At 39.8% G+C, this 19,540-nt stretch overlaps 2 protein-coding genes across 2 annotated transcripts; one reads left to right on the forward strand and one right to left on the reverse strand.

The window, feature by feature from the left end:
* Window positions 1–14,533, forward strand: LOC109227658 (tropomyosin-2-like). The gene is made up of 2 exons (XM_019392859.1): window positions 1–666; window positions 14,204–14,533. The coding sequence occupies exons 1-2, from the start codon at window positions 1–3 to the stop codon at window positions 14,531–14,533; spliced, it is 996 nt and encodes a 331-aa protein (XP_019248404.1).
* On the reverse strand, window positions 16,548–19,172 carry LOC109226655 (titin homolog). Its single transcript, XM_019391475.1, has one exon. The coding sequence runs from the start codon at window positions 18,869–18,871 to the stop codon at window positions 16,817–16,819; it is 2,055 nt and encodes a 684-aa protein (XP_019247020.1). The 5' UTR covers window positions 18,872–19,172; the 3' UTR covers window positions 16,548–16,816.

Here is a 19,540-nt window from a genome sequence, read left to right on the forward strand (position 1 = left end):
ATGGAGGCTATCCACAGAAATAGTGTACTCGAGGAGCAACTTCGTGCCAAGGACGAAGAGCTTGAGTTGGGTAAAGGGGTTGCTGCAGAGTGCGAACATCTTCAGGAGAAGTTGAGGTCTATGCAATCAGAGATGGATCAGAACCTTATCAGGGTCGAGGCGATGAGCGCGGAGTGGATGGGAAAGTTGACTGAGTTGGAGAGAAAAGTTGCCTGTTTGGAAAATATCGAGAGAGCTTGGTCATCGGCTTTGGCGAGGGCTGCGCCTTTAGAGAACACCATCCGCGTCCTCCAATCTGAGCAGGAGTCGGAGAGAGCGACAACCACGTTGAGGGAAGCGAGGCTTGAGGAGCACATTGGCGAGATCGACCGAAATGCATCGACCCTAGCAGACCGGGTCGCTGCTCTTGAGGCCGAAAAGGAACAACTATTGGTTCAAGTCGAATCTTCATCCGCCGCTGCTCCTCCTCATTTGCACGAGCTTTGGGTTCATGCTGAATCCCAACGGGATATCTACAAGAGTTTGTGGGAGGCGGGCAAAGTTACTGAGGCCGCGTATGTAGGAGTACGAGAGAAGGCACGAGAGGCTCGTGTAAACTGTGGGTATGACTTTGCAACGCCGGAAGCTAATGAGGGTGCGGGCGATGAGGGAGGATCTCCTGGGATGGTGTCGAGTGAAAGAATTGTTGTCTTTGTCTTCTTTTTTTGTAGTTTATTGTTCTTTTCTTGGACTCCGTTGATTTTAGTTGTAGGTAATTTACGGTTGTTTGCGCAGTGGCTTTGTACGAAGAGGATTTTTCATTGTTATATGCCTTCCGTACTCCTTTTCCTATTTTGCTGTTCATTATGTTGATATAAAGTGGATTTCTGCATGCTGACCTCCCGCTTCTTAGGGGACTTTAAGGTCGCTTGGTTTGAGTGGAGCCTTGATGACTGCTTTAGCTGACGGGACGGCGTTTTTCACTTCGTATCGAGGTGCTAATCTATCAACGTCCGAACGGTATCGGATTCTCTTTCTAATAACGGCCTTAACCGTAGGGATTTTATTTTCGAGCTTATATCAAGGTATCATCCCGTCGCGAGCCCCGGTTATCTTTGGCGATGGCTTCGGTCTTAGGGGTGTTATTTCGAATTCTTGTCAAAATGTTGGTCCGTCATCGTTCGATCGAAGTCGAACTCGTATTTTTGTCGGTGGCCTTAGCCATTGGGATGTTACTTTCGAACTGGCTTCGAAGCAGTATCCCGTCGTTGTTCGAGCAAAGTCGAACTCGTCTTTTTGGCGGAGGCACTTGTCCTTAAAGTGTGCTATTTCGATCGTTCGTCAAAATATTAACCCATCGTTGTTCGGTCGAAGTCGAACTCGTCCTTTTGGTAGAGGCCCTTGGCCTTAAAGGGTGTTATTTCGATCTTTCGTCGAAATATTAACCCGTCTTGTTCGATCGAAGTCGAACTCTTCTTTTTGGCGAGGGCCCTTGGCCTTAAAGGGTGTTATTTCGATCTTTCGTCAAAATATGAACCTGTCGTTGTTCGATCGAAGTCGAACTCTTCTTTTTGGCGGAGGCCCTTGGCCTTAGAGTGTGTTATTTCTATCTTTCGTCGAAATATTAACCCGTCGTTATTCGATCGATGTCGAACTTCTCTTTTTGGCGGAGGCCGTTGGCCTTAAAGGGTGTTATTTTGATCTTTCGTTGAAATATTAACCCATAGTTATTTTGGAGGAGGCCCTTGGCCTTAAAGGGTGTTATTTCGATGTTTCGTCAAAATATTAACCCGTCGTTGTTCAATCGAAGTCGAACTCTTCTTTTTGGCGGGGGCCCTTGGCCTTAAAGGGTGTTATTTCGATCTTTCGTCGAAATATTAACCCGTCGTTATTCGCGAAGTCGAACTTCTCTTTTTGGCGGAGACCTTTGGCCTTAAAGGGTGTTATTTCGATCTTTTGTGGAAATGTTAACCCGTCGTTATTCGATCTAAGTCGAACTCTTCTTTTTGGCGGAGGCCCTTAGCCTTAAAGGGTGTTATTTCTATCTTTCATCGAAATATTAACCCGTCGTTATTCGATCAAAGTCGAACTTCTCTTTTTGGCGGAGGCCCTTGGCCTTAAAGGGTATTATTTCGATCTTTCGTCGAAATGTTAACCCGTCATTGTTCGGTCGAAGTCGAACTTGTCCTTTTTGCGGAGGCCCTTGGCCTTAAAGGTGATTTCGATCTTTCATTGAAATATTAACCCGTCGTAAATATGGCGCTCTATTCTGTTTGCTGGAGTGTCGTGGATGCTTGTTTCATTCATACATTGGAGATTTTGATTACATTCTTGTAGGAAACATGTGTTGAATTTGTATATACAATGGGGATTTGGCTATCTACACCCAGTCCCTTCATTACTCGGCCCGGAGACCGTGTCGATGGGCGGGGTGATGAACAACACTCCGGACTTTGAGACGTCTCCCTTGTTGCCTCATCAAAAATCTCACAGAGAACCTGATAGGGACAAAACCCGGGTGAAGGAGAAAGTGCGATTTAGGAGATGCCTCTTTTCAGAAGTGGAAGTGTTTGAGATGGGCGACATTTTCCAAAGCGGATTTCTTTGGGAATGCCAAAGCGGCATATTATATTTTTCCACATGAATGCGATAACTTCTTGCCCACGCATTTGAGTGTATGCACCTGCTTCTACCAATTTAGAAAAATAGTCAGTTAAAAGCAAAAGGGGGGCGTACCTTACCTCGCCCTGCTGGAAGGGGTCCGACAATATCCATCCCCCACTTTATGAACGGTCGCGGCGAAGTGATGGAGTACAACAGTTGTCCTGCAATATGCATTGTTCGCATTTTCTGACGTAGTTTGCGGCTCCTTTTTTTATGGTGGGTCAGTAGTGCCGCGCACGGATGAGGCATCCGACGAGGGAACGGTTTCCCGTTTGAGCACCACAGTTCTGCTCATGTGCTTCTTCTAATACCCGCCTCGTTTGGTTTGGTCCGAGGCATTTGGCCAGGGGGCTACCGAGTGTCCTTTCGTAAAGGTCGTGATTCACGAGGCGGTACCTGGGCGTCTGTATTCGGAGTTTTTTGGCTTCCTTCTTATCTTGCGGGAGCGTTCCTTCTTGAAAGTCACAACACGATTGCGCCAGTCCCAAGTCAGATTTATAGAATGTACCTCAACCTGGTCATCGAGGAATGGAGGGGGGCGACTACGTTTTCTTTATTGATATTTCTGGTGGCTGCCGCTAATTTGGGGAGGCCGTCTGCTTTGGCATTTTGCGCCCCTGGTGTCTGGTTGGGGCGGCATTCATCGAATTCTGGTAGTAGTTTACGGATTTCTGACTGGTACTTTTGTAGTCTCGGTTCTTGATTTGGAAAGTCCCAGTGACTTGATTCATCGCGAATTGGGAGTCGCTATGTAAGACGAGTCGTCGAGCGTCATATTTTAGGGCTAAATTCAATCCTACAATCACGGCTTCATACTCGTCCTCGTTGTTAGTCATTTCGGGGCGTCGTGTGGATTGGTGAATCACTTCGCCCGTAGGGACTTCGAGGATGAGTCCCAGCCAGTTTAAGTTTGCTTGCGTTGGGGAGCGTGATATCGGAGAACAGGAAATGCTGCTGCTTAGCTCGCACTCGTTTCATACACATTGGAGTTTTCCTGTCTAACCTTTCCGTTCTCCGATTTTGGGATGTCGACTTGGCGGGTAGGACGATGAATTATGCTTTGACTTCGGGGTGGGGGGGGGTGTTCCTCCTTGTCGGCCTGATGTTTAAGTCCCAAGGGAGACTTTCTTGGGACACCTTTTGAGTGAGGGAGGTAAGGTATCGTTCGAAGGTCATTGCTTCCGAGGCGTCGGGTTTGTCTGGTGGATGATATTTCAGTGGTTCCGTGACAATTTCCTATCCTTCAGTTGGTATGTTTCTTTGTTTACTTGCCCGTGCTGCGCTTACGTTCTTGTTTAGGCACTCAACAGAAGGTAGGTTAGGATGATATCCTCCTTATCCCGATCTGATGAGTTGGTGAACGAAGGCGGATCGGTGGCGTTACTTGCTCTGCTTGGCGTTCCGATGGTTGACGATGATGGTGTTTTCCGAGTTTGGTAGCCGTATTCGGTCTTGCTTCCCTTCCTTTTTTTGCCTTGGTTTATTGCGGGCCAGGCTTGTTTTGACTGGTTCATGTGATGCCCGGCATGCGGGGGATGATGTTGGTTGCAACTTTTGCTGGTATATAGCATCATGATCTAGGCTGGCGTGTGAGATTCACTTACCGTTCCTCTGATGGGTGATCGTGTTTCTGGTTTTCTATCTGGAGGAGACTAGGAGGTTTTCACTAAGAAATCCCCACAGACGGCGCCAAATTGTTTGACTCAAAAGATATTAAAACCTTTTTGAACAAATCAATCAAAGAAGATGAAGGAGCAAATCTTAGTCAAGGCTAATAACCTCCAGATCTATAAACGAATCGGAGAATAATGCATAAAATGAAACCAGAATAGATCAATCTCATTGATATTTCATATTTTCTCATTCATTAATCGATGAAGATCATTCATTCTTATCTTCTATGGGAAGGCCCCTCTTTTCTAAGAAAATTACAGAGGAGAGGCCAGAGAGAGGGAAAAAAATCCCTTTCTTGAGAGACTCCTCCCCTATATATAGTTATGAAATTCTCACTATAGGTCAATACGAACTCGCAAGACGTCCGCATTCGTTGTTCCCTGAGCGTCGTTCTCTGTCACGGCGGGCATTGTAAGTACGGGGTCACGGAGCAAACTGTGTCGTCCTTTACCATCTTGTCGCTTAGACGGGATCTTGGTCAAGCCGACTGCTGCGATCAGATTTTGACCAATACAAACCTCTCTATCTTCATTAGATAAGAGTAAGGTCTGCGTATCCTCCCCAAACCCCACATATGAAAATATATTGGATATATTGTTGTTGTAGTTATTGTTGTTTCCTTAGGGTGTAGTCATTGCCAAAATGTATTCATGCATAGGCTTTTGTAAGTAGTCTTCGTCACAAATTCACAATGATACACTGGGATGGGCTAGTCCAAAGCAAATTTACTGGATTAACTTTGTTAATGTTTCTGTATTTAACCTTCGAAATTTCGTATAAAAGATCATATCTAAACAATCAACATTACCTTCACTAAGAGATGAAAAATTTTATTTTGTGTCTCACACAACTGACACTAGTTGTGTGAGGCCTCTTTTTTGTCTCATAACTGTGTGGGTCCCAGAATTTTATGAACCCAGATATGTAAGATATGGGTCCGCAAATATGTGAGATAAAAAGAGGCCTCACAAAACTAATGTAAGTTGTGTGAGACATAAAATAAAATCACTGCATACACACTCCCCCTACTTTTCGGCGAGACTCGAGTCAAACTATTAAAAGGGTCCTTACCGTGCAGCTTTGAACCCACAATACTGTGGGCAGTGGGCACGTCCTCCATAAATTTCGACTAACGCTACTCTCAAAGTGCCCACTGTTAGTATAGGAACCTGTGTTGTGCCTTATCGTCTCAGTATTATCAATTATGCTGACTTGGTACTCACTTCTCAGTACGTGGGCTTTCTCTATTAGAAAACGGAATTTATGGCATTGTTCATCTCCTTCACATTTTATACATCTTTTAGATTCTCTGTAATTCTGTTATATCTTTTGAAACTTTTCTAAATTTTCTATAATGTTAATTATTACTCCATATTTTAAACGATATATTTTATAATACAATTATGAGAAAATAATAAAATGTCTATTGCTAATTTATATCTGTAATAATTGCATCAAAGACTTGCACGATATGTTTGCAAAGAAATATAAACTTGCAGAAAGAAATATATACATGTAAATAGGTCAGAGCGTGAATAAGGATTGAGCTGCTTTAGAGTTACTTGTAAAAGAAACTTTAGTCCCCACCCCACCACTGCTTTATAGGACCAACAAAAGACGTATCAAACGTACACACATATAAATACACTTTTCAATTTTAACTTTCTTGTATTTCATTCTTTTGAGGAACGGGGTTTGAGGCTTCAATCATGTTCAGTCTCTATAGGAACAAAAAGCATAAAAGCGAGTAATTGGGAAATGCAATCTACAGCTAGAAAAGATAGGAATATCTGGGAATACTTTGTTTATCAGACCATTGTTTCGTTCTTGTAGTGTGTGTTTTATTAGTATTTGATACCTTTGTAACTGTCGGTACGTTCATGGTCACGAGCAAATCTGAATAAACAGCTCAAAGTTCCCCCCTTCTCTCAACTAAAAAAGAATAAACAAGGGATTGCTACGCAAAAAGTTGTCCAGATTCAATGTTTATTTTTCTACCAAATATACATAAATTATACGCAATTATACATATATTACATATATGAATTATACATCCGTCAGCTATTTTTAGTTTAACAGATTAGGTGGGTGACTATTTGGGTTAATTCTCCAAAAAAAGAAACAAAGGAATCAAAAGGATGGATACATAGTCAGTTAGGGAGAGGGTGGTGGAGATGGCGGTGAGGAGGGGTGTAGTATTTCAGAGAACCAGTTCAGATTCATGCCAGCGCAATCGGCTAGAAAAGCCATTGATGATAGGCTATAATTACGTATTTTAGCCGATTATTACATTCCAATTTATTGCGCTTTAATTGAGTTTGAGCTTTAATCGCTAGTGTTTTGCAGTAATGGTGTATTTTATGCCTTGTAGGAGTGATTCCGAGCTATGTAGATGTTATGGAATGAATTCAAGTGATTTGGAGCTTTGAAGTCTGAGTAAAAGCCCAAGGAATAAAGCCGGGATCGTGTTCGGGGATCAACGGATGATAGAGCAACGAAACGACGAATCGAGTAGGCATATTACGCACTGTCTAGTAAAATGCACATAACTTTTCGCTCAGAACTCCATTTGGGCTCCACAATATATAGTTGGAAATCTAACTCAAAGGGCTGCAACTATCATGTTTTAGGATTTTCCAAATTCCCAACAGAACATGGTGAAAAGTGCGCGTCAAGTGCATGGCCGCGCTGGTCAGGCAGAATCAAAGTGGATATGCGCGGTCTAAGCGCGGTCCAAGCGCGGCCGCGCTCGTCAGGCAGAATCAAAGTGGATATGCGCGGTCCAAGCGCGGCCGCGCACGTCCTGTCCGGAAAATGTATCCTTTTTCGCGTAGGAGAAGGTATAATTGTTTGGGCCCAACCCTACTTGGTATATACACATGGAAAAACGGTATTTTGTGGAGGTTGGACAGATTTGAGACACAAATTCGACCTAAGGAGGCAGAGACACAACAGGAGCAAGGTGGGGAATTCTTCTACGAGTTTTTCCTTCTTCTTCCTATTTTTCATTGTTTGTTATGACTTTTAGTATTGTAGTTTTACATAGTATTATGAATATCTAATTTGTTATCTAGGATTTTGATGGAACCTTTTGAAGGATAAATTCTTGTTATGTATTTATATAATTGAGCCGTAGTATTTTCTCTATTTGTTCAACTATATTATTCTTGTGGTTGATTGAAGGGCCCTCAATTAGTTGTGCCTATTTAGTATGTATTACTCGGGAGAGAGTGCATATTTAGGTAGTTGTTGAACAACATCACTCCCGACGCATGTGATGAATCAATAACCAAGGGTTTAAAGGTGGGATTAGGGATAACGAAACCTTGGGTGCGATCTAAGTGAGCTGTAATTAAAGACAGCTAGCGTAACTCGGGAAGTATGTCTAGTAAATTATCGTAATTACTCGGGAGAGAATTACAACACGCAGAGCGCTCATGATCGGTAGAGAATACTTAGGCGAAATTATAGAAGACATAGCGGGAAGGATTCCGACAATTGGGAAAATCATAATTCTAGACCTCCTTAATCTTTTCTCCAACCTGTAGTATCTAGGTTTCAAGTTTGAACTGTTATTTTTGTTTTTGTGTATTTGATTATTTATTTATTTTTATTTTTTATATGAGAGACATGGCATCTTGGAATTTTTAGAGTTTTGATGTTGGCAATTCTACTTTTGATCCTCGTTATGCTTATTATGGAGGAAACCATGCAGGCAAAATTATCAAAATATTCCCGAGAGCGAGTTATGTACACCAACTCAATCTTATGTGTGGAATGTGTGTGATATGTGTGGTGGTCAAGATGGTCACTTTTATGGTTGCGCTTATATTTCTTATCTTCCCCAACCCCTTACTTTGATGGTTCTTCTTTTTCTTGTGAAGTTAATAGGAACAAAGAACCCAGGTATGAGGACCTGAAAGAGATCGAGGATATGCTAAAGTGCCTTATGGAACAATATGATGAGATACAACTGCGGGTACAAAGGCAAGGGGCAACTATTCACAACTTGGAGGCTCAAGCGAATAAATTAATTGAACCTTGTAAAGCGCAACAAGTTGACATTGTGGATAGTAGCCAATATGAGTATGAATTGGCTGCAGAAATTACCATTATACTGGAGGATTTAAAAAAATACGAGGATGAGCTAAAGGAGAAGGCCAGAGTAGAACACCAACAATCAATCGAACTAGATTTTGAGGATGCCGATGTCGTAGAAGAGATACTAGAGTCAACCAAGGATATTGAGAATACATATTTAGTTGAATCTATTGTCATTAGTGTTAAGGATGTTGGCAATCCCAATGTTTGTGAGTGTATTGGTCCACACTCCAAGCATTTTTCCACATTGTGTATGGATGATGATATGAAAATAGAGTCGTCCGAGCCACTTGAGGAGTCAAGGAGTAAGGAACAAGATGCCTACATTCTGGAATTCTTCGTGCTAGAAAGTCGGGAATACACATCTCATCCAAAGGCCAAGAAGTGCAGAATACTATATTATTTTATTGGGTCAGTCAGATTCGTTCTACCACCCCAGGAGCATGATCACGTAGCAGAATCAAAACTTGGGGTCCAATTCATAAGTTCGAAGTGGAGGCAGAAAGTGATTCGCGTCGTGCCGCGATGTTAAATCAAGCGCTTGTCGGGTGGCAATCCAACTTTACTGCTTTCTTTTATTTTTTTAATTATTATTTTTTTATTATATTATTTCTGTAGTGTCGATTTTTGATTTTCTAGGAGCATGGAAAGCAAAGCTATTGGAAGGATGCAACAACAAACCAGATGGTTGGAACAAAGTGTGAGGTACCCGCACGAAGGACCAAGCCTGGGAGAAGTCTGAGTACCCTATGAGATGCTAGTGCTTCGGCCTTTGGCCTACCAGGGAGTTTCTTTTACCCTCTTGTATGTATGGGTGTGCATTGGGGACAACGCACAATTTTAAGTGTGGGGTGAGGAGATTGTCTGGGTGACTTTCTATACTATTTTAGTTTAATTTAATATTTTTTTTTAAATAGAAAATATTGGACTTTTCCCGACGATGGATCTATTAGACAATTTTCTTGAGGGATTTAAGTCTAAAAAAAAAAAAATTTTCTTTTTGTTAGGTAGTGTAGCAATACCCTTTTGGTTTTTTTGTGCCGCGGTTTTTTTTCAAGGGTTTTATTTGAACCGGGTGTAGTTAGTCTTTTTTTTTAGGAATAGGAGCCATTGTGTTGTGTTTTGAAATGAAGCAATATCTCTTGACTTTGTTATGCCTTGAGAATAGTGAGTACTTTGGTTGTGACGCTTAGGCTCAGTTTTTGACTCTTGTATAAGTACCTTAAATTGTATGGTTTTAACTTTGCTTAACTGCTTTGACTAGAGTGTCTTGATGAATCCAATCCTGAGTGAGTTATGTGCCATGTGTGTGTGAGGTTTGGGTGTTATTCTGTGCATTGGAGTTGATGTCTAGAACTTGCCCCGTGTGTTTGCAAAGCGAAATAGTAGTTTTGTCCAGTCTTGGAAGTGATATAGGCGTTTCGTTGTTGAGCCAGATATGTATATTTTACCCGCCTAATTGTTATGTATCGTAGTTAACCCCTTTGAGCCTGTAATCCTATTTCTTTGGCAACCACATTATAAGCCTTACCCATTTGTTTGAATTAACCATCTATTTGAACCATTTTAACCTCTCATGAGCACTTGAATTGTTTATGAACTGTGTAAAAGTTAAAGTGTGGGGTGACTGGTTTGGCTTTTGAGTGGAACTAATGAAATAAGGAGAAAGGTGCACTGTTTTGAAAAAGTAAGAGCCACTTGAATTGAAAAAAAAATTCCTTGATAGGTGGCTTTTGATGTAAGTGTGCTTAAAGAAGAATGGGGTAATATACATTGATGTGAAGGTGGAGTTTGGTTTGACATAAGTATGGGTTTTAAATGTTAAAGTATATGTATTAAAGTGCTTAGGGAGGTGTAGGCCTCATTTGTTTTTTTTAAGATTAAGACGTCTGAATCTGAATACACATCTGAATATCAAGATGTGTATTTAGATTAAGACATCTGAATCTGAATAAACATCTGAATATTAAGATGTGTATTAAGATCTGAATACTAAATGATTAAGACTGTTTGATTTTTAACATCTGAATATATAAAATTTATCTTTATTTAAAAATTAAAAATATAAAATTCATACGAAATACTAATTAATCTAATATTCTATCAATAAAATATGTTAGTTTTTAAAATATGATAGTTGCTGGTGGTGATAGCTAACGGTAGTGCTTGTGAATGCCGACCAGAGGCGGTTGTTAGTGCTAGTTTTAGTTGATGGTGGTGGTTCAGGGTAGTATATAGTGGTGATTGGTAGTGGTGGCGATTATGATTGAGGATGGTGGTAGTGGGTGGTAATAGTTTATAATAATGGGTGGTAGTAGTTATGATTGATTAAGGTGGTGGTGGTAGTTTATAATGATGGGCAGTGTCGGCTATGGTTGTTGATGGTGATGGGGTGGTTAGTTGAGGTGGATGAGTGTTTGTTGTGGTTGAGAATGATGGTGGTGGGAGTGGTAGGGATGGTAGGCGGTGGTAGTCGATAATAGTGGCGGCTATGATTGAGGATGATAGTAGTGGTGGTGTTTGAGTGTGCTGGTGGTGGGTGGTATGGTGGTAGTTGATAATGGTGGTCGCTGACAACAGTTAATAATGAATATGGATGATAGCATCTTAATGAAATTAAGTCTCTGTTATAAATCTTAATCATATAGACCTATTCAGACCCATTAAGTGGTTATGAAGTAAAAAAAAAAAATAAACACACTTAATGCTTAAGATCTGAATAATTAAGATTCAGACTTTAAAAACAAACACATTTAATGTCTGAGATCTGAATGATTAAGATTCAGACCTCCATTATGTGCAAACAAATGAGGCCGTAGTCACTCTTATATCTAAATGCATCCTACCTGTCCCGCAGCCTACATTACAACCAAATAAAGTCCTACTTGATCCTAGACTGAATGAGCTCGATTAGTAGAGTAATACACTACGGGCAAGCCTATGGTGCATCTTTTGTGGCATATGAATGTTATTTCTAAGAGTGAGTGAATTCTTTCTATCTTGAGTTCCTAAGTGTTCTTAAATTTTATTGTGTGGAACTACTCTCTTTTGTTGTGTGAGAGCACTTGATTCATGATGGAAAGGTAATGTCATTGACCTCTATGTTAGAGTAAGTGGGTGAGTTGTGAATAATGCGTGGTACTTGTGAGTCAAATCTTGAGGTCAAGATGTTATGCTTTTGTGGTTAGTCTATTTTAAATATTCATGATGTGATGAGTTAGGAGAATTGTTTAAAAGGTCGTGTCTATATAAAGTGTAGTTTGATTGCTCGAGGGCGAGCAATGGTTTAAGTGTGGGGTGTTGATGATAGGCTATAATTACGTATTTTAGTCGATTATTACATTCCAATTTACTGCGCTTTAATTGAGTTTGAGCTTTAATCGCTAGTATTTTGCACTAATGGTGTATTTTATGCCTTGTAGGAGTGATTCCGAGCTATGTAGATGTTATGGAATGAATTCAAGTGATTTGGAGCTTTGAAGTCTGAGTAAAATCCCAAGGAATAAAGCCGGGATCGTGTTCGGAGATCAACGGATAATAGAGCAACGAAACGACGAATCGAGTAGGCATATTATGCACTGTCTAGTAAAATGCACATAATTTTTTGCTCAGAACTCCTTTTGGGATCCACAATATATGGTTGGAAAGCTAACACAAAGGGCTACAACTTTCATGTTTTAAGTTTTACCAAATTACCAACAGAACAAGGTGAAAAGTGCGCGTCAAGTGCACGGCCGCGCTCGTCAGGCAGAATCAAAGTGGATATGCGCGGTCCAAGCGCGGTCGCGCACGTCCTGTCCGAAAAATGTGTCCTTTTTCGCGTAGGAGAAAGTATAATTGTTTGTGACCAACCCTAATTGTTATATATACATGGAAAAATAGTATTTTGAGAAAGTTGGACAGATTTGAGACACAGATTCGACCTAAGGAGGCAGAGACACAATAGGAGCAAGGCGGGGAATTCTTCTACGAGTTTTTCCTTCCTCTTCCTCTTTTTCATTGTTTGTTATGACTTTTAGTATTGTAGTTTTATATACTATTATGAATATCTAATTTGTTATCTAGGGTTTTGATGGAACCTTTTGAAGGATAAATTCTTGTTATGTTTTTATATAATTGAGCCGTAGTATTTTCTCTACTTGTTCAACTATATTATTCTTGTGGTTGATTGAAGGGCCCTCAATTAGATGTGCCTATTTAGTATGTATTACTTGGGAGAGAGTGCATATTTAGGTAGTTGTTGAACAACATCACTCCCGACGTATGTGAGGAATCAATAACCAAGGGTTTGAAGGTGGGATTAGGGATAACGAAACCTTGGGTGCAATCTAAGTGAGCTGTAATTAAAGCCAGCTAGCGTAACTCGGGAGAGTATGTCTAGTAAATTATCGTAATTACTCGGGAGAGAATTACAACACGCAGAGCGCTCATGATCGGTAGAGAATACTTAACCGAAATTATAGAAGACATAGCGGGAAGGATTCCGACAATTGGGAAAATCATAACTCTAGACCTCCTTAATCTTTTCTCCAACCTGTAGTATCTTTAGTGTTAATTAATTATTCTTAATTTTTTAGTTAGTTAGTTAAACACAAGAATCTTAATATCTATAAGTTAGGAATTGTTCAAGCTTGTATTCTTGGTGATAGTGAACAACTGTAGCTAAGCCTTAGTTCTCTGTGGGATTCGACTCCGGACTTGTAAACCAGATTATATTTGCAACGACCGTTTTGTCCTTTTTATAAGGCATAGTTGGGCGTGATCAGCCATTCATCTTGTTAGGAGATTGGTGAATTAGTATAGGGAAAGGAAGAAGGACTTACATCTGATATTCATCAATCTAGAAAAGGCTTAGGATAAAGTCTCAAGGGAGATTCTGTGAAGATATTTCGAGGCTAGAGATATACCAGTCGCATATACTAGGACGATTAAGGACATGTATGACAGAGCTAAGACCTGGGTAAGAACAATAGAAGGAGACTCTAGTTACTTCTTAGTCATGATGGGGTTGCACTAGGGATCAACCCTCAACCCTTTCTTATTCGCTTTGATGATGGATGAGCTGACGCGACAAATTCAAGGGGAGGTACATTGGTGCATGTGTAGATGACACAATTTTGATTGGACGCTAGGCGGTGTTAACACTTGGTTGGAGGTTTGGAGGCAGCTTCTGGAGTCTAAAGGTTTCAAATTGAGGAGGACTAAGACAAAATATATGGAGTGCAAGTTCAGTGACGTGACACAGGAGGCTAACATAAAATTGAGGCTGGATACACAAGTCATTCCTACGAAAGGTAGTTTCAAGTATCTTGGGTTTATAATCCAAATTAATGGAAAGATTGACAAGCGTGTCTCATATTGTATTGGAACGGGGTGTATGAAATTGAGGCTTACATCGTGCGTCTTGGGTGATAAGAAGGTATCACTGAAACTTAAAGGCAAGTTCCACAGAGTAGTTGTTAGACCGACTATGTTATATGGGACAAAGTGTTTGCTAGTTAAGACTAAGGGTGTGCATTCGAATCGGTTTATCGATAAATCGAATCGATTATTTGTTATCGGTTTATCGATTTATCGATTTCGATTTCAAAATTTTCCTTATCGAGTTATCAATTTCGATTTCAATTTTGTCCTCTTCGGTTATCGGTTTATCGATAAATCGATAAGATATACTAAAAAGACAAATATACCCTTATTCTATAATACCCTTTCCTTTACCCTAATCCCTAACCCTATTATTTCCTCTACCCAATCTTCAGCACCGCTTTTACCTTTGTATAAACAGAAGAAGCCTCCAGTTAGAGTTACTGACTTGGAAACCGAGCTTGCTCAACTCCAAGATGAGTTGAAGAAGGTAAAGGATCAGCTCACTTCATCCGAGTCCTTAAAAAGGAGGGCTCAAATAGAGGCAGAGGAAGCTAAGAATCAGCTCGCAGCAATGTCAGAGAAGCTCGAGGAGTCCGAGAAACAACTAGTTGAGCTCTCAGATTCTGAGGATGCTCGAATCCTGCAACTTCGTAAGATCTCACAAGATCGAGATCGAGCATGGAAATCTGAACTCGAGGCTATCCAGAAGCAGCACGAATACGAACTGCAAACCCAGCAGAGAAAGTGAACTCCGGCGAACTCCGGCGTACTCTGGTGTACTCCGGCGACTTCAATAGTATGTTTCTCCCTCTCTCTCTCTCTCTCCGTGCCTTTGACACAATTTTTATGTTATAAACGGCGTTCGTCTTATTTTAGCTTCTTTTTGTCCATATTAGTTAGGCGTGTTTATAGCAATATACTTTCCGTGGAATCCCACAAATTTTCTTATTGGTGTAATCGATAACCGAATCGATAAGCCCCAAAAGATAAATCGAAATAAAAAAAATCGAAACCTTATTGAAACGATAACGATAAGCATATGTACAAATCGATAATCAATAAGTAATTATCGATAAGGGTCAAAATCGAATCGATAAATCGAATGCACACCCCTAGTTAAGACCTCTCATGTGCAGAGGATGAAAGTAACGAAAATGAGAATGCTCAGATAGATGTGTGGACATACTAAGAGAGATATGATTAGGAATGAAGATACTCAGGACAAGGTGGGAGTAACCCACGTGGTGAACAAGATGCAGGAAGCGAGGCTGAGATAGTGCAGACATGTGAAGAGGAGATGCACAGATGCCTCGATGAAGAGGTGTGAAAGGTTGGCTACGGTGGGGCCAAATTAAGAGAGGTAGAGTTAGTCCGAAGAAGTATTAAGAGGAGGTGATTAGGCACTACATGGCACATCTTCAGCTTGCCGAGAACATGATCCTCGATTGGATGGAATAGAGGCTGAGGATTATAGTAGTAGGTTAGCGAGTAGTCTAGTGCTAGTCTTTTTGGTACCCGTATTGCTTTCTTATACATGTAGCACTGATGTATTCTCATATTTCTACCTTTAGATGTGTAATACTACATGTCATTTTTTTCACTTCGATAATCTTATTTTCTGGTTGTGGTTACTGCATTTTTTATGTGGGTTCTTCTCTTTATTTGTTTTTCTTGAGCCGAAGGTCTATCGGGAACAACCTCTCTACATTCACAAGGTAAGAATAAGGTCTGCATACACGCTATCCTCCCTAAACCCCACTTGTGGGACCGCACTGCATATGTTGTTATTGTTGCTGGATTCGGAGTCAAGGATAAATATGGTATACTGAAGACACCATTTGAGCATTCAAATTACTCGATTCAGTCTCAAATATTAGCCGTTAAAATTACTATTTTATATTTTTTTTAAAATAAGAAAAATATTTGTACTATTTTTTTCTTCAAATTTACTCTTACTACTTTAGTTAGTGAAACGTCGATTAAGTGAGACATTTAATAGAGAAATAAAAAACAATTAATAAGTGTACAAAACTCTAGGATATAGATAACATGGATAAAATAAAGCATATATGTATGTCGCATAACTTTAATAAATACAAAGCTTAAATCTATCGCTACAAAAAGATACGTAATAGTAGGTAACATGTTCATCTTTGATATATTAATTTCAAATTCTAGATCTATTTTTAGTTGGGAACTGGCTATTTAAGTGACTGTGTCACATGATAATATAAACAAGCCACGGATTAGCATACAAAACCAGGCTGTCCCTTTTAGAAATGTCTTGAAGTATCTATGAGCTATCTATATGTTTTGGTACTGCCATATAGATTAATTCCAATAAAAAATACTTAGTACAATAATTAGTGCTTGAAACATTAAGTTTAGGTGTCACACTTTATTGTTGCATTTTTGTTTAGTGGCAACATTTTCTTTAAACAATCATTGTACAAACATTAGTAATTTATAAATGTCTAATACACAATTAAATAGTATTTGCCTAAATCTGGATCAAGTCCAAAATCTCCTCTGTCCTCACATCTACCAGCCTAACAAACCCATGTCCGAACAGAGACCTCAGTAGCAGTTTAGTCACTACCTTGTAACCATACTCATTTCTTTGAATAATTATTATTTCTTTCCATACTTTTTGGAGACTGAAAATAAAAGAAATTCAAATTTATTAACTCGTACGAAGAGAATATTTATATAATCAAATCATTTAAAATTAACAATATGTAAATATCTGAAAGAATCAAGTATAAACCAAAAACATGAAAGAGCTTAATTTGTTAGACCGATTAAATTACAATGAGCAAAATTCATTTTTACAACATCAGTACATAATAATCTTAAATCCAATCATGAAATACCCAAAAATTTAAAAACTTAAAAAAGGATTACTTCTACTACTAATAATTCATTAATGATAAAAGTTTTAAAAGAAAATGTACAACCTGAGCACCTGTGCAAGACTACGGTTCTCCAGTACGACCAACCACAGGGTATAATCTTGCCGATTCGGGTCAGCTCAAAACCCGACTCCGTACGTAGCGGGTCGATGCGGCTCAAACTTCCTATTCTTCCAGAAACAACTCTCCGGCGCCAGCTTAGCCGCCGCCGCCATCCTCATCGGCTCCGACTTGCACCTCGTCAACACGAACGGCTCGTAAGCCACAGCATTCACCAATTTCTGCTCTATCATCGTCGCCATGGACATCGCCGGAACGCCGACCGCCGGCAGGCAACAGGAAGACCTCGGCGGTATTAGCAGATGTTGATCGCTCCTGTTATCCTGCGCTGGGTGCGGAGGTTTAGAATCGATGCTAAATCTTTTCTTCACTGATTTAGCTTGTTTTTCTCTCTCTGGTAAAATGAAGTCGGTGCTGTGTACCCATGTTTCTTTGGATACCTCCATTGATAATTTTGGTTCGTACATCATCATTAGCAAGCAATCTGGTAGAACTGATTTAATTATGTCTCCTTTTTTGACTTCATTCTTTTCTGTCCCCGCAACTTCTACATCATCAGATTTTGCTGCTTCTTCTTCTTCTTCTTCTTCTTCTTGTTTTGCATCTTCGTCAACGTGTCCCGACAAGAGTGTTTCTTCCATTTCTTTATTAATGTTAGAATTGAATGTTTCGTCTTCTTCTTCTGTTGCTTTCGATGTATCTTCTCTGGATTCGCTAGAGTTTTCTGAAAATGATGAATAGCTCTGACTGCTGCTGCCTTCTTCTTCTTCTTCCTTCTCTGGTTCAGGGATTTTGTTATCTTCAACGTTTTCTGTTGCTTGATCTACACTTGATTCTGGTACTTGTTCAATGGAGTTTACTTCTGCTATAAGTGGCTTTATCTCACTCTCTTCTTCATCTTCTTGCTCTGTTTCGGGTTCTAATTCACTGCTCTTGAGCTTTTCTTCGTCTTTACTACTTTCTATTTCCATTTCCTTAATCTCTACTGATTCTGAGATCTCTTCATTTTCCACAAGATCTACTGAATCACTGGTTTCCTCCGGCTCTTCGCACCGTTTGTCAATCACTTGAAGCTCATTATTCCACTCACATTTCTCTGCATCTACTAGTACTTTTTCCACCTGCTCATTTCCTCCATTTTCTTCCTTATTTTCTTCTTCTTTTTCATTAGTTTCTTTTCGAGCAGGTGATTCCCAGAACTTATTAGTAAGATCCGCCATTTTCATAGGATCAGATCGACATCTCATTAAAAGTAAAGCATTCTTAGGCGGAACACAAATGCTAACTCTGGCTTTCTCTTCTTCCTCTGGTTCTCCTAATTCCTTCATTTCAACACTACTTTCAATATCCTTAAACTCAATATCTTCAAACACATGCCTTCTTGAACTCCTCATTCTACTTTTCATTTCCCCAATTCTCTCTTCTTCTTCACCATTATTAGCCACCACAAACTCAATCTCTCTATTTTTTTCTGCTTCCCCATTTTGTAATGCAACTAGCCATCTAGCAAAAACACACTTAGATCCGTTAATTTTCTCTTCCTTTTCTTTCTCATTCGTCGAGAAACACGACGAACGACACGGAAGCAAACAGCTGAACTCCCTCAAAGTTTCGTATATCGTCAATGGCAAATGAACCCACCTCTGATTTCTATGTGCCGCACATTCTTGTGGTGGCTGAAAATGCACGCTTAAACTCCTTTGATTCAATACATCAGCAGGGGCTTGTTCAATTTTCCTGAAACTTCCATCGCCTCTTCTTTTGGACAAACTACGTGTCTGTTTTACTTTTTTCTTGGTTTTCATTTTCACTTGACCAATACACGTTACTTTAGGAGAGGAAGGTTCTGGGTTTTCAAAACTAGACCCACGTTTCTTGTTATTGCAGGGAAACATAGGGGACTGGCCACCTTTGATACTGCCGTTTGTTTTAAGCCTACGGCTGAGGGAAGTGGAAAGAGAAAGAGGAGTGTCACGAGCATGGCTTGGGCTAAGAATGGATTTGGAGAGTCTCATTGAAGATGAAGAAAGACGAGAAGTGAAGCAGATGAAAAGTTCACTGGTTGTAGTAGTAGTAGTAATGTTGGTGCGGTGATGGGGTCTGTCTAAGTCCATTAGCTAGGATAGGACATTGATTTCTTGGTTTTCAGTACATTGTTATAGACATTGGATTATAGTGGGGTCTGAAACTGTAAAAAGCTGTGTTTTGTATGGTGGGTTTTTAGCAGAAGAACAGAAAAGGAGGTGTGATTGTGGAGTTTGTAGAATTAGAAAAAAGGGGCTAATAATGCAAAACTATGGGGGAAGATGATGAAATGTTGTTTGTCTTTAGTTGAATGTGAAGATGATTTTGCTTCTATGTCCAATTTAATACTATTTGCCAGATTCATAGTATGACAAAAAGGGAGTGTACAGTGCACTCTCCAAACCTATTAATTTATCGAAACCCCAAAAATTACCCATAATTAGAGAGATTAAGTTTACATCATGACTTCTCTCAACGGTAAACTTACCATCACTGTCACCCTAACATTGAATTAAGGAAAATTCTGAAACCTACTTCCAGCCGTAAATACTCAAGAGTTTGCATCAAATTAATATATTTTAGTTATGATTAGTAATATATATTTTACCTCATTAAATTACTTAATCATGGTATTTGATATGACCTTGAAAATACAAGATGTGAAAAATTACATGAGGCGTGGGAAAGTAATGATTGAAAATTTTGATTTGGGTGAGGTTTTGAAGATGAAAATGTGTTTGGACATACGTTTTCAAAAC

Source organism: Nicotiana attenuata, chromosome 6, assembly GCF_001879085.1.
Source record: "Nicotiana attenuata strain UT chromosome 6, NIATTr2, whole genome shotgun sequence".
Lineage (NCBI taxonomy): Eukaryota > Viridiplantae > Streptophyta > Magnoliopsida > Solanales > Solanaceae > Nicotiana > Nicotiana attenuata.

What these genes read in the sequence shown, in the direction of transcription:
- LOC109227658 (XM_019392859.1), top strand. Translation starts at nt 1, where the DNA reads ATGGAGGCTATCCACAGAAATAGTGTACTCGAGGAGCAACTTCGTGCC. An exon ending in AGGGAGGATCTCCTGGGATG is followed by an intron (nt 667 to 14,203) that starts GTGTCGAGTGAA and finishes TTGTATAAACAG; the next exon opens with AAGAAGCCTCCAGTTAGAGT.
- LOC109226655 (XM_019391475.1), bottom strand. Translation starts at nt 18,871, where the DNA reads ATGGACTTAGACAGACCCCATCACCGCACCAACATTACTACTACTACT.